This window comes from Lipophrys pholis (assembly GCF_963383615.2).
Source record: "Lipophrys pholis genome assembly, chromosome: 20".
Lineage (NCBI taxonomy): Eukaryota > Metazoa > Chordata > Actinopteri > Blenniiformes > Blenniidae > Lipophrys > Lipophrys pholis.
The window spans coordinates 8,340,539-8,354,755 of NC_137648.1; the positions used below are offsets into that span (position 1 = coordinate 8,340,539).

Genomic DNA, 14,217 nt, shown 5'->3' on the forward strand with positions numbered 1-14,217 from the left:
GACAATGACAGAGGGACAATATGAGAGCCGAGATAAGAGCAAAAGAAAAGAGAGGAGGGCAAGGAAAGGGGCCCATGGTAGAAAGCATGAAGGCATAAAAGGGGATGGTTCTTACCTTCCCCTTTTATGGGTAGAAAGAAAAATGAGAGGAAACAAAGAAAATAGTGGGATTAAAAAAAAAACACAAAAAACAAATACACAATACTTAGATGGCATCAGATATAAAACAGATAAAACTGGCCAAGTGAGAAACGTGCAAAAGAAAACTGAATAACAAGCTTGAGGCTAAAAATATTTAAAAGGAAAATACTTAGTAGACTCGTAGCCTCAGAGTAATGCCTTGTTCCTGCATTTTAATTGACTAATGTGCAAAACATATTGCAGAGGCATGTCTTCATGTTTTCTTCCAAATCTAGGTTCACTCACCGAGACCGGATCCGAGTGCAGCCGCAGTCGCAGGGTCGAGCTGAAATGGGTTGATCATCATCTGAGCATCAGGGCCGCTGCTGCTGGCTGGGCTCTCCAGTTTGACACCTGCCAGGCCCATGTTCTGAGCCAGGTAGTACTGGTAAAGCTCTGCCTCAGCCGGGGCCAGACCCAGGTGGAGGCTGTGTTGGATCTGCTTCATATTCTGCTGCAGTAGCATCATGTTGTGCATGTGCTTCTCGCTGGTCATGTGGATTCGCAAGTTCCGTGCCACATTGGTCTCATAGTCGCACACCTGCGGTGAACAAAGAAGTAGAAGGAATTCACACAGATCTTATTCATAATATTGAACAGGCACGGCGTATTATTCACAATGAGCACTGAAAACAACAGGAGCAATACAAAAATATTATTACCACTGTAAAGGGGGTCGTCCAAGTATCTGTGGTGTTGATATTTGGCTGCTGATAATGAATTTCTACTGGATTTTTACAGTACTTAGGAATACGACGACAAATCATAAGAAATCCAGTTTTACACCAGAGGTCAGATGATGTGGTCAAAAAAAAATAATAGACACGGTGACGCACAGTGAAAATAACTGGCTCATTGTGTAGAGAGTGTAACAAGCAAATTGGTATGTTGCTACCACAGAGCTACAATGATGCTCTGTTCATTTCATTACCTCACAGCGCCAAGTGGGCTTCTGTTTGGGCTTGGAAGGCGAGGGTGCCCCACAGCCTCCTCCAAGGCTGGCACTCGCGACGGGATTGGCGTGGTTGTGGTTGTATTGTGCCTCACTGCCACCGTTCTGGAGCGTTTGTACATTGTTCAGATGCTTGTCTGACTGCATGTGGATGCTAAGGTTGCCTTTGGTGGTGGTTGAGTAGTTGCATACCTAAAGAGAGAAGAAATGAGAAGAAAAAAGAAATTACAAAAGAGTAACCCATGATGAACATAAATGCATCTGCAACAGAGAGCATTTGATGCCTGATGAATGATTTAGCATTAAAATTCAGATTTCTTTTCAGGGGCTGTTCTGGGATAATTATCTTAACCTTTAAAGGTGCAAAAGGCATTGGGAATCAATAAGCAAAAGGCATTTTACAGCTTCTTCTTTTGATTCTTAGGTTACATTTTTAATGAGTAAAGCTATGCTGCTATAGAGGTCGCATAAACGGTCAAATGCTTGTGCTTCAAACTCAATTTGTAACATGTTTCATGTCAATATTATTGTATATATTACAATTATTAAAACCCACGTTAGCAATTTTGAAAAGATAAAGACAAAAAAATGTGAATCAATTTTAAAATTTCTGAAAGTATAGATCCAAATAAGTAGACTCCAAAACAATGGACAGACCTCACATCGGAAAGGCTTGTATCCACAGGTATAGCTTTCTCCTCTGGCTAAACGAGGGTGAGGCTGTCCTGTGCGGCAGTACACACATGAGCCACCAGACTCCGGATGTTTCTCCTTCATGTGAGCGTCCAGTGTCTGCTGGTACTTGTAGTGCCAGTTACACTTTGGACACTTCAGCGTCTTGCAGGAGTTTCGTGAATGCATCATCGTCATATGACCTCCAAGAGACCGTGAGGATCCTAAGACTGTGTCACACTTGGGACACTCCACCCCACTACCCGGTGATCCCTCCCCTGGCCCAGGGGTGCCAGGAGTCCCTGGAGTTCCAGGCGTACTAGGGTTTCCTGTGTGTGGATGTAGAGGCCCAGGACTCTCGTCATCTCTGCGCAACATCATCATATCAAGGTGATTGGAGGATGGGGATAATCTATCCCGTCCTGCCATGCCTTCACTGGTCGAGTCGTTGCTGTTCTCCCGCTCCCTGGCAGCAGCCAGGGCATTGGAGAAGCGGGTTTTTTCCATCTCCAGCACAGGCAGGGATGACAAGGAGGAGGATGCAGGGCCTTTGCTATCACTACTCAACTTTAGCACACTGTTGGAAAGGGGGGAAATACTTTGGTTTAAGAGAGGGAAATCTTTGCTACTGGTGCTGTCGGCCCGCTGGCCTGTCATCGCCATGGTCATGGCCTGCTCCTCCTCCTCATCTGCCTCCATTTCTACTCCACCACCACTAGAGTAAGCATCCTCATCCTGCTCTGGACTCTCTCCTCCCACTGTACCGGGCTCCCGCTTGATAGACGGGTACTGGCTCAGGTCCGGCCCATTGGGTTGCAAAGTGCATGTATTCCTAACGTGGCCTTTGCAGTCACTGTCAGAGTTCAGACCTTCCAGGTTGCCACCAGTGGCAGCAGCAGCAGAACTTCCGCTGGGGGTTCTCTGGGCACCAGCCCCTCCCCCGAGGTTTGGGTTGGTCTCAGCCTTTGGCATGGTTTTGGTTCTGGGGGTTTGGTCAGTAGAGGAGCTGCTGGCACTGCCCTTCAGGAAGGCAAAACCAGCCTGAAGGGAATCTGCATTCTCCCCACTACTGTGGAAAGCATTCCACAAGCCGCGGAGCCCCGTGTCTGGCCCTAGGAAGTTGGCAGGTGAGGGAAAGTGGGGTAGCACAGAGTTTTGGGGTTTTTTTGGTTCCAGAAAGCTTATAAGAGGTTCTTTGTCCTTGCCGATACCCTGGATGATGGCAGACACATGCTTGTTGCTCAGCAGCTTCTGCTCCTGCTCATTCAGGGTCATGCGGTGGTCATGGACAGCATGTGTCACGAAGGAGCGGCTGTAGCCAAAAGACAGCTTGCACAGGAAACACATCAGCACAGGCTTCCGCCGTCCATCGGCCACGCAGCCCTCGAACTTGGACAAGTCCACATTGTTGGGGACATCTTTGGACACACAGGAGTTTTTGGCTGCACCATCCGCCTTCAGATAGTCTTTGTCATTCTTATGGCGGAGGTCATAGACACGGAAACTGTGCAACACAGGACCAGCACCCGCCAGCCCTCCAGCTGAGGTATTTGGGAAGGAGGGGTGGTCGGTCGCTAGGGAATTATTCCCAAGGGATGAGGCGATGTGGAAGGTGTTGATGATCTGGGGGTAGAAGGACATGGGTGCAGCGGGCTGCTCCAACCGATCCCCCCCTGGGCTCAGGCCGCTGTGACCACTGCTGGCCTGGACGTTTGGGAAGGTCTGGGGGGACAGCAGGCTCCTGAATTGGAGAGCCGAAGGGAGCCCCCCCTGGTTGCCACGCTGCTCTTTGGAGTCCTCCAGGATGAAGGCAGAGCCATCGGGCTGGTAGATGATCTCACCGCACAGGTTCTCCACATCACTATCCTCTTCCAACTCCATCTCGCTGTTCAATTCACCTGCTTCTCCAGCACCCACCCCACGGTCTCCTTCATCTTCACTCTCCTCCTCTAAAATACCTTCGACCTCCTCACCCTCCTCGTGACCTCCAGCAGTAGGCAGGCGGGCGTTGGGGCAGTGGTGCTCCATGTATTTTTGTAAACTGGAGAAGGAACTAGAACATTCGTTGCACGGGATCTCCTTTGCCGGTGCCACAGGGGATGTGGCAGGGGCAGAACAGTCTGAACCCAAAGCTGCTCCTCCTCCTCCTCCTCCTCCTCCTCCTCCTCCTCCTGGTAAAGTTCCAGTAACACTCCCTTTGTTACCGGTAGTAAAGCTTTCTCTCCGACTCTGTTCAGGTACAAGGTCGGTGGTTGCACTGACAGTGGTGGGGGTAGTAGTGGACCTCAGTGGGCTCACAACGGGTTCTCCAAGGCCATTCTCAGGCTCTCCAGTGGCGGCAGGTGACGACTGGTTGTTGTTGGGATTGACCGAGTTGTCCTCAGCAGCAGCATCCAGCCTCTGGCCACCATGTTCCTGCTGCCGTGACGACACCATAGGGGGAGAGTCACAAGTTGCCATGATGATCTCTACATAGGGATCTCATCTCATCCAGCCCAACAGGGACCTGAGTTAGGGGGAAAAAAGAAACAAGAGAGAGAGATTTAATAATTGTGCTTAACAATAGATACTAAAAGCAACATTTGAGTCATCATTAATTTTATTCTAATTAATTCCAAGATAGTTTCAGCCCACATTCAATGCAGCTGCTAAATGTGAGGTTGTAAGCCTCAACTGGATAAGATGGATTTATCTAAATACGATTTTTAATCGTGCAGATTCTGCCCCTTTTCCAGGAGTTATATGTTTGTAATATTTGTGCGCCTAGTCAAGGGTGAAATGTCATCTCAGAAAAAAATAATATTATTTACAAATAAGTTTCTATAATTTAGTGTCAAATGCTAGAATGATAGTTTGACATCCATCTACTCGTGCAAGAAAGCCCAAACAGAATGGAAACAGTGGAAATATGGTCAAGGGCAGCGAGACTGGCAAAACAACAGCTTATACAAGTCTGTGATTCACGTTGACATGAGAGATACAATTACATGCAGTGTTCGTCTTTAAGGTAAAAAAAAAAAAAAGGATTGGAACAGCCTTTAGTCTGCTGTATCAGTCGAAGCATGTTCTTACGAGTCAGAAGTTGCTAATTAGGCAGCAACCAATAACTTTTTAATGCCCCGAAGATACAAGTTCAACTCTGTGTGCACAAGAGAAGAAAGAAAGTGGATTTTTCACAGTGTTGAGAGTATGAAGGGGTAAAATACTAACTGTTGGTCAAATTTATAGTGGCTGAAACAAAAGATAACGCAAGGAAATTATAAAGTGTTTACATTCATAGCGGTCATGTGTTGGCCCATTCAATACACGAAAGAAAGACATAAAGACACAAGGAGAGAATGAAAGACTGAGAGATTAAGCTTCCATGAGGAATGATGTTTGGAATACCAGAGAGATGTTATCAATCCTGGGAGGGTGCCCATCTCTCAGCCCCTCACTACTTCAATCTCTTGGCTTTTCACAACAAGGCCCAAATGTGAACCACAAACCTGTACACGCTCAATGCAGAAAAAGCCTACTTAGGCCATAAACACACATTACACAGAAAAGTCTTTTCACTACTTAATCATTGGTATTATTCCAATAACTCTCAGGGAAGCAAAAGAAAAGAGGCTGACTGAAAAACATAAGGTGAAAAATAGAAAAGGACTAAAAGCTCCAGAGCTGAAGCACTGATGATACTTGAAAGAGACTACGTTCATGCTCAGCTAAATGCAACAAATGAGTACTAGTTGTGCATGCTTGTGTCTTTTCACTTGATACAGTACCAGCTCCTTTCAGATGCTTGCGTGTAAATGAGCTAGCATTAAAAGAAAGCTTTAAAGAGCCATGTTAACCTTTAACCCAATCCACCTGCTGCTTAATTCTCCCTCTCTTTTTCTACACTGCCTCTCCCTTACAACAAAGCTACAAAGCAATTAGAGGATTAATCCGCAACAATCCAGGGCTAAACAAAGCCAGTGGGAGGAACAGTAAAAGCGTGAGGAATGAAATCAAACGTGTGTGAGTGTGTTTGTCTGTGCATGTGTGTGCACGCGCTATAATCAGGTCTAATCTGACATATCCCGGAGATGATTCCATGGGGACTAGTGATAGATTAAAAGAGAGAAAATATTTTTTCTTTTTGTGTGTCTCACTTTGTGCCTCTCTATTCGTGAGATTAAAGAAAAATTCGCAAGGAGCAGAAAATGAATTTTAGTGCTTATCAGTTCAGCATAGATGTGCCAAGAGGAGGGTAGCAGATGACATGACAATATCCTTGTCTAGGCATAAGCATTTGCAGTCAGTATGTCAAGAGGTAAGGCTTAGGCATAGTTTTTAAATGAAAGATAAAATAAATAAATAAAATCCCCTTTCTACTTCGAGTAACAATACATATCGGCAGTGTGCTAATGCCATAACCATCTGTTGCATCAAAGAGTTTGAGAAACTCCACTTCTTATCTGCTTTTCTTTTGTTATATTTTAACCGGAGGCACAGATCCAGATGATAACAGCTATAATCGTCTACAGCATGTACCCTTGTCCACAAACATACCTGAAAATATGCTAACTTGAACTGTAATTGCAAAAACATTAGCAGCAATTAGCTTCGCATTCTAAACAAGCAAGGAGATAAAAAAGGGAAAGTGTGTGTCATGCCACAGGAATTCATGGTATTACTGCACGCACACAGAGAGCCTGTTCCTCGGCTAATTTATGTCTTCATTTTAGATATAGCTGCAGTGCCTGTGTGACAGAATAGTACAAATAAAGTAAAGCAAGCCTGGCAGTAGCAAAACTGTTACTTCAAAAAAAGCATTTTTCCCCCTTATTACCTCAAATTACAGCTCATCCAGCTTTTTACCATAAACCATCCATTACACTCACCTAGAGCTAAAACAACATACTGGGCCCATGCATATACAACCTTTATTTTTCATTTTTCCACCAGTGTCCGCCTTCCAAAAGGCTTGTGTTAAACGTGATTGAGGGTAAAGCTGTTCAGAAGCAGTGGGTTTGAGAGCTAATGCGACACATACGACAGGATTTACTACTTGTCAGTCGTGTCATTTCGCTGCTTATTTCATTGGGGAGCAGCCTCTTTGAATTGTAGCTCGGACATAAAACACTGTGGTTTATGAATTATGCATCTCTTTAAGTATGGAATTATGTCTTATGGATAAGTCAACGTGTTAAGCACTTGGCACTGACATATCACCCCTAATGCTAACAGGTTAGCAGCTGTTTACATGTGTGCCGCCTGCCAACAATAACATAACTGTCCATTACATTGTTACCTCTGATTCTAATTGTGTTCATTAATTGTGTCACCTGCAGAATATGACTAACTGCCTTTTGTGGCTCTCCTCTGCCTTTTCTTTTTCATGAAATGCAAACAACAGGGCTAAAAGCTTTCATAAATAAGTGGCGCTAAATGGGACATTGCTTGTTAGGTAGTGCGATGGAGAGACATATAGTACGCGATGCTTGTGAAGTTCACAAGTTTCCAGCACTGTAGTGATTATCTACGTCTGTTTGTAACTTCGCCTATTCGAGGGGCTAAAAAAGTAGCTGTCTCCTGCTCTCAGAAGACCGGATGTCAGATCTTGAATAAAATGTCTTAGCTCTTTATTTGGCTCACACTCTCATGAAAAGCAATGCGGTGCAATATGGCCATGTGTAAGCACTTCAAGCCCTCCTCATCCATCCAGTGTGTTTTAATTTTGCATATTGTGACGGAGGAGCAATGGGATGTCTCGTCTTGCTGTCAAGCGAACCCACGATTTTCCTTCTTTACCTTTCCGTGCTCAAAATAACATTTTAGATATTGATGGCTCTGTCTTAGTAGGTTTCTTTTGTTTTGCCACATCACCGAGACTTCACACCCTTCACAGCAGCAGTGTCCAACAACCACTTCTTTTTAAGGCAGATCATATTACTACTAGCTAAGATACATTCTTCTTTCGCTCCCCCACTGGCTTTCTTTCGCTCTGCTAACCAACCAGGCTACTTTCATTTGTGGGAGAGTGATAGACAGATACGGGGAGAGCAAGAAAAAGAGAGGGACTCACAGTGAAGCTCAGGTTTTTCCATGCTGCTGAAAACAGTTTCCCTTCTTTTAAAAGAAGAACAAAAGAGATGGCCTGAGCCGCTCCTACCTCTGTTTTTTAATTAAGCATGTCCCCAGCTTTCACACATATGCACACGGACACAGGCGGACACTCCGCACACCCACACACGTATATACACTAAGGTAATTAAAGTGGCAGATCAGATCCAGTGAGAGGCAAATAATAGCCCTGGAATGCCTGCTTTGGACACTGCTAGTTCTGATGGGTGAAAAGGGCTAAGGGACTCCTTGCCCTATTGTTTTTCTCTCCCCCCCCCCCCCCCCCCCCCTCCTCTTTGCGCTCTCTCCCCTATCCTTCCATCTGCTTTTCAGTAGTTCCCCAAGAGACAGAGACACTGTCCAAAGCAGGGGATTTCTCCATTTTCCCACTTTTTTTCTGCTTTCTGTCAGACTCAAGATGTTCCTAAATGTTTATCTTACCGAGGTCATTAAAGCGGACACAATCATTATCACAACATGATAAATATAAGACAAACCTATATGTGGAAGGGCCACTCTCGGTTTTTAAGCTTATTTATTAGTAACAGATGTATCGATACCACATAGTATGCTAAAACACTTACACGGTTCAGACTTGAGGTAAAGAGTTGCTGGTGATGACAGAGTCTCCTCCTATTTTTGTCCTCCTGTCAGACTATCACGCATTAGCTGGAGTTGCAGCCAGTTAAATGACAAACCTGCAATTGCAGTGTCGCCACAGTGCCGTCTTTGTTTACATGGGGATCTGCAAGGTTCAGTTTCTTCATTGCTAACCATCCGACATTTTAATGCAACGGCAGACGGTGCTATTAATACCGTGGTGGATACTTGGAGCCGCTCTAAACAGTGGAATTAGGCAGATCTGTGCTTTGTGATTCGGTCTTCAAAAACGGATAGCTCCGTTCTCCACGTCATACTGTTTGGGAATGGGACGGGGGGTATTTAAACCCATCAAATGACTGGTAAAATTAAATCCAGGCTGAATTGGTTAGGTGACCTATGAGAACCAGCAAAGTCAAGAAAAAAAAGAAAAAAAAAGTCATAAGACAGCGTGAAACTACGGCTATGTGTCCATTTCTTGAGGTCTTCTAGAAGGTCGACTCTCTCGCAGCATGTGGCCCCCCAGTCTGACACCAAATCTTCTATCAAAATGTCACCGAGCGTTAGCCAAAGACAAAGGGAAAGGACGCTGTGAAAGCCCCTGCATCCATCTCCCACTGTCAGTGCCATGAATAGGCCTACTCTGGTCTAATTAGACCTGTTTATTTGTTGCCATGCAGAAACGGAGGGATGAAAAACGAAGTGGATGAAGAAGGAGGGGAATTATCTCCTTCCTCACAATGCAAGAGGAGCTCAAGCTACCCATCAAAGAGCGCCGATGCACGCATGCACAAACACATATGCACACAATCACAGAAGAGGACCTAACGCGCTCTGTTTAAAGTCTTAAAAGAAAAGACAGAGGGAGAAAATTGCAAAGGGGTGGGTGGGTGGGGGTGGGGGTGGGGGGTATTTGCGTGGCCAACTGTTTTTTGTCTACGTTACTTCTTAGCCTCACAAAGGAGTTTCATGCAGCCCTTGTTTCTTGCCTGGAGGTGTAATATTAGACATTGGATGCAGCAGGTCCCCCTCACCCCACCCGTTTCTGTCCGTCTGTCCTCTTCCGCATGTCTCCCTTCTGAGCAAAGGCCTTCATTACCAAAAGACACCTTATCATTATAGTAAGGCATGGCCCAGACACCTAAAGCGCCACTCCATTTAACACAGGAATCTTGTTCGACAAATTACCTGCGCTGCAAAAAAAAACACCTTTTAGTAAAATCAAAATCAAAATTACTCCTCACATGATCAATAATCTAAGATTGCAGAGGCAGGCAAAAAAACGGGTAGAAGTTTTGAAGAAATGGCGCAAAGGAAGATAATGGAAGAAATGTCGAAGACAGTAGTCTTTTTTTCTTCTTCTTCTTCTTCTGCAGCAGGTATGCATATGCAGCTTCTATCCCTCTGGTTGATGACAAGTAAATTGGTCTCATTGGTTGCACAAGTAACATTACACCCGACCCCCCCCCCCCAGGCCCCAATCTGATATTTCATGGCTAGAAAAGAAAAGCAGGGTGACACAAAAAACTTGCAAAAACTGTCATGGAAAAAATTGCAGAAACCAAATCTGTCCATTGTTTTTTTTTGTAAAAACACAATCAAATGAGAACTAACAGTGAGTTCAGCACTTGTGCTTCCCCTTTTTATTCTTTTTGAACAATAAACCACAAATGGGTCCCAAAATCTGATCAAGGGTCATATTTCACCCGCCTTTGTCCTAACTTCAACCAGGATGAGGTGAGTATATCTCTGTTGTCTTTCACCCAATGCAGAGTGAATCAGTCCACAGATTTGGATTTTTTTACTGCGTTTCGAACCCAGTTAAATGTATCCCTGTTAAGTTTTTCATTATGATGCTTGTGTAGCATGCGTATCCTGGGTCAGTGTCTGTGCTTGTGTTTATCTGCTGCTTGTACAGCTTCATAGAGACAAAGTTTAATGGATTAAAGACAACTCTGACTGGATTTAGCATTCTTACAAATGGACTTTGGGCTTACACAGTCCAGTCTAAATATATGCACAGGCCTCACGCCTTTGAAGAGGCAATATTTCAAACTAAACTCAAACTGAAACATGAAAATAAACAGTCAGACACTGCTGGGTCGCAGTCACCACTTACTGCCCTCGCTAAAGATTTTTCCAGCATCAAAGGCGAAGCCAATCTACATAGCTAATGCCTCTACTTCTTTCCCTCCCCTTCCTCGAACTCAAAACAGCAAAGACGGAGGGGAGTGAAAAAAAAAAAGTGGGGATTTTTCTTTTGCCGGCAATCTGGAAACACTCTCCAGTTAATTAGGGTTGATTGGAAATGAACCGCACAAACAAAGGGCAGCCTATGTCCTGACTATTATGACTGTGCACGCGCGCACACACGCACATGCACAGAGGGGAACTAAAACAACCTCAGAAGTGTGCGCTGGTAGAAGCTCCACTCGGCTCTTCCTCCCACTCCCTCCCCCTAACAACCACCCCAACCTAAAGCCCCCCCCTCCCCACCTTCAAACCCCAGATTAAGGGAATGCACCCGCCGAAGAATGTGTGACGACCTCCACTGCCAAGGAGCAAAACTTCCAGCCCCTGACGCCACAAAAGGCAAGAAGGTAATTAAGTTTGAAAGAATAGAAGCACTGCCGCAAACAATGCGCCAGTGTCCACGGGGAGGGATATATGTGTGTGCGCGTAAAAGGGGGGGGCGAGCTGGGGGCAAAAAAGCCATTAACATTCAGTGGCCGGGTGAGAGAGTGGAAGGAGGGCAAAGGGGAACTGAGGATGGCATTCTCTCTCTTTGCTTCTCGCCGTTTTTCTCTATCACAGCACGACTTGTCTGTTCATTCTTTTTATTTATCTCTTCTTTTTATTTTCTCTCAATCACCCTCACATCTGGTTCAGACCCACCGCCCCTCCCATATCACCCCCCCGCCACACTGCAGCAGCTCCCCAATGCTCTTTTTGCCCCTTCGCTGTTGCTTGTTGTTACTCCGTATGTAAGAGGTGCCCCCCGCCCCCCCCACCCCCACCCCCCCCCCCCCCCCCCCCCCGCAGACAACATACACACACACACACACACACACACACACACACACACACACACACACACACACACACACACACACACACACACACACGGACAACCGCAGTCACACACTTTTTTCTTTCCAATTCCAACTCCAGCTCTTGATTATCTGTTTTGCAAGGCTAAGTTTGGCACTTTGCATATGGTTAGACTTGAGGATAGAACTAGCAAACACATCCCGGAACACACACACAAACACACGGCATCTCTGTCGGTTGCCACCTGAGAGTGAGAAGAGCAAACTCATTTACCCACAAATACACACCGACATTCACACACGCACAGAAATCCAACATTAAAACCTCAAAAAGACACAGGGAACTTTCATCCTTTTTTTTTTTTTTTGCCACATCTCCAGAAAAGCAGTTTAACTTAATTAGCGAAGAATGTAATTTTATTTACAGACTCCTAAGTAATTTGCAACACACACACACACACACAAATACACAGACTCTCACAGTTTAAGCAAACTGTCCCTCTCCCACGTGGTCGGTGCTAAGAAAGAAGTATTCATTGCTCATGCATGTGTGTCGACCCGTGTGTGTGTGTGTGTGTGTGTATCTGAGTGTGTGCGCATGTGCATGTGTGTTCGGACAGTGGAAAGATCATGAGACACATTTACGTCAGATGAGTGAATCAGACACACCACCGCTAATTTCAATGAGGGATTCTTTGAGGAGAGGGAGGGTGAGAATGGGAAGTTAAAAGTCAGGGACAGGCAGGCAAATAGTGACAACAATAAAAATGAAAGAAAAACAGCCATGGTTTCTTTAAAAATGCAACTTGTGTGGGTGTCCGTTCACCAACATCTTTTTCCGCACAGTTGAGACAACCAAGGCTGCCAACTAATTGTTGTTTTGCGGCGTTATGCGTTTAGTAATCTGCCTCTCTTTGTCTCTGCATCTCACCAGAGACATGGATTAGTGCTAAAATGATGACTGCTTAATCCTTGATTTGCCTGCGCTAAATAAATATTAATCTAGCCTGCTCATCATGCTCTTGTAAGGTACAACGTACACAATATGAAAAGGCTTAACTGTTACATAAATCACAGCCTTATCTTTTGGATGAGGCAAAAGCATGAGACCACACACACACACACACACACACACACACACACACACACACACACACACACACACACACACACACACACACACACACACACACACACACACACACACACACACACACACACACACACACACCTCTTCTCTGCAATAACACAGCAAGGGGGTGGCAGGGAGGGATTATTTGCCATGTGAAATTATTAATCCTGCTAAATACAATGCTTGAAAAATATCTAAAATGCACGGTTTCTCTCGGTTGTGTGTAGATACACACAAGTATACGCCGGCCCAGGAAAAAATTACAAATATCACTCATTTGTGTTGATCCAGACCCCCTCGCTATCTCTCACTCTGCCTCTCAGCAGGTTTGTTTGGAAGAAAATACTGCTGGGAACATGAAAAATGAAAGCTGCCATTACTGGACACACACAAACACACCCACACACCCACACACCCACACACACACACACACACACACACACACACACACACACACACACACACACACACACACACACACACACACACACACACACACACACACACACACACACACACACACACACTTAAACTGACAAGGCCGTGGTCATGCAGCGCAGAAGAGGTTAAGCAAACACTGTCCACGTCAGTCAAGGATAGACACACACACTCGCAGACACAGAGAGCAGTCTCTGACGCAGGCATTTCACATCCACCTGGCAAATATAAACGACTGGTTATACTGTATCAGCTACCATGAGCCTCTGATTCTCTGCTTATTTCATGCTATGATCTGTGCAACGCTTGTTAAACAACTCATATGTGTAACTTATTTTGAGACTCAAAGTAGCATATACATGACATGTTCTTTAAATACTTGGCAAGACACTCTGAAACAACATAGAGTACTTTTCCATCACTTTAATCGGTTTCGTAAGAGCAGGAGGTCCTGCTGGTACTTTGTAGCCTATTATTAAGTTATAAAGTTGTGTAGCACTACTGGTTAGGCCTTGCCAAAAAATATTATTCTCTTTCAGGAAAATGTCACAAATGTTGCCCTATTTGGTGAAAGGCGTCTATCAGCATCGAGTGACCAAGAACATACTGGCAGTAGAGTCACTTATAGGATCGTATGTTTCAGTCAATGCATTTTTACCACAGCTGTGTTTTTGTTGTTTGCTTCAAATGGTAGTTATTACTCTATTATGGCCTGGGCAGGTAGGGACATCTTGTCTCTTCAGTGTGTCAGAGTCAGCTGATTTATGTTTGCTTAACCTGTGCTTATCTGTCCAAACAGTCACAGAGAGGAGAGGAGAGGAGAGGAGAGGAGAGGAGAGGAGAGGAGAGGAGAGGAGAGGAGAGGAGAGGAGAGGAGAGGAGAGGAGAGGAGAGGAGAGGAGAGAAGAGAAGAGAAGAGAAGAGAAGAGAAGAGAAGAGAAGAGAAGAGAAGAGAAGAGAAGAGGAGAAAAAAAGAAAAGTTGTGTTTTCGCAGTTCATAAAAAGGTTACAGACACCTTGCTAAAGACAGGCATTTCTTAAACATGGCAACCGAATCTTGCAGTTCTTTTCCATGGGTAACAATAAAGTTTAAAGTTCAAACC

At 45.0% G+C, this 14,217-nt stretch overlaps 1 protein-coding gene across 1 annotated transcript in view; it reads right to left on the minus strand.

Annotated features, from left to right (window-relative positions):
* zfhx4 (zinc finger homeobox 4) overlaps window positions 1-14,217 on the minus strand; it is an 82,852-nt gene that overhangs the window by 57,525 nt on the left and 11,110 nt on the right. Inside the window, exons 2-4 of the mRNA XM_080489845.1 lie at window positions 1,790-4,310; window positions 1,112-1,324; window positions 427-721 (exon numbers count right to left, since the gene is read on the minus strand). Coding sequence (XP_080345971.1) covers window positions 427-721; window positions 1,112-1,324; window positions 1,790-4,264 — 2,983 coding nt within the window. The 5' untranslated portion in view covers window positions 4,265-4,310. The remainder of the gene's footprint in view (window positions 1-426; window positions 722-1,111; window positions 1,325-1,789; window positions 4,311-14,217) is intronic.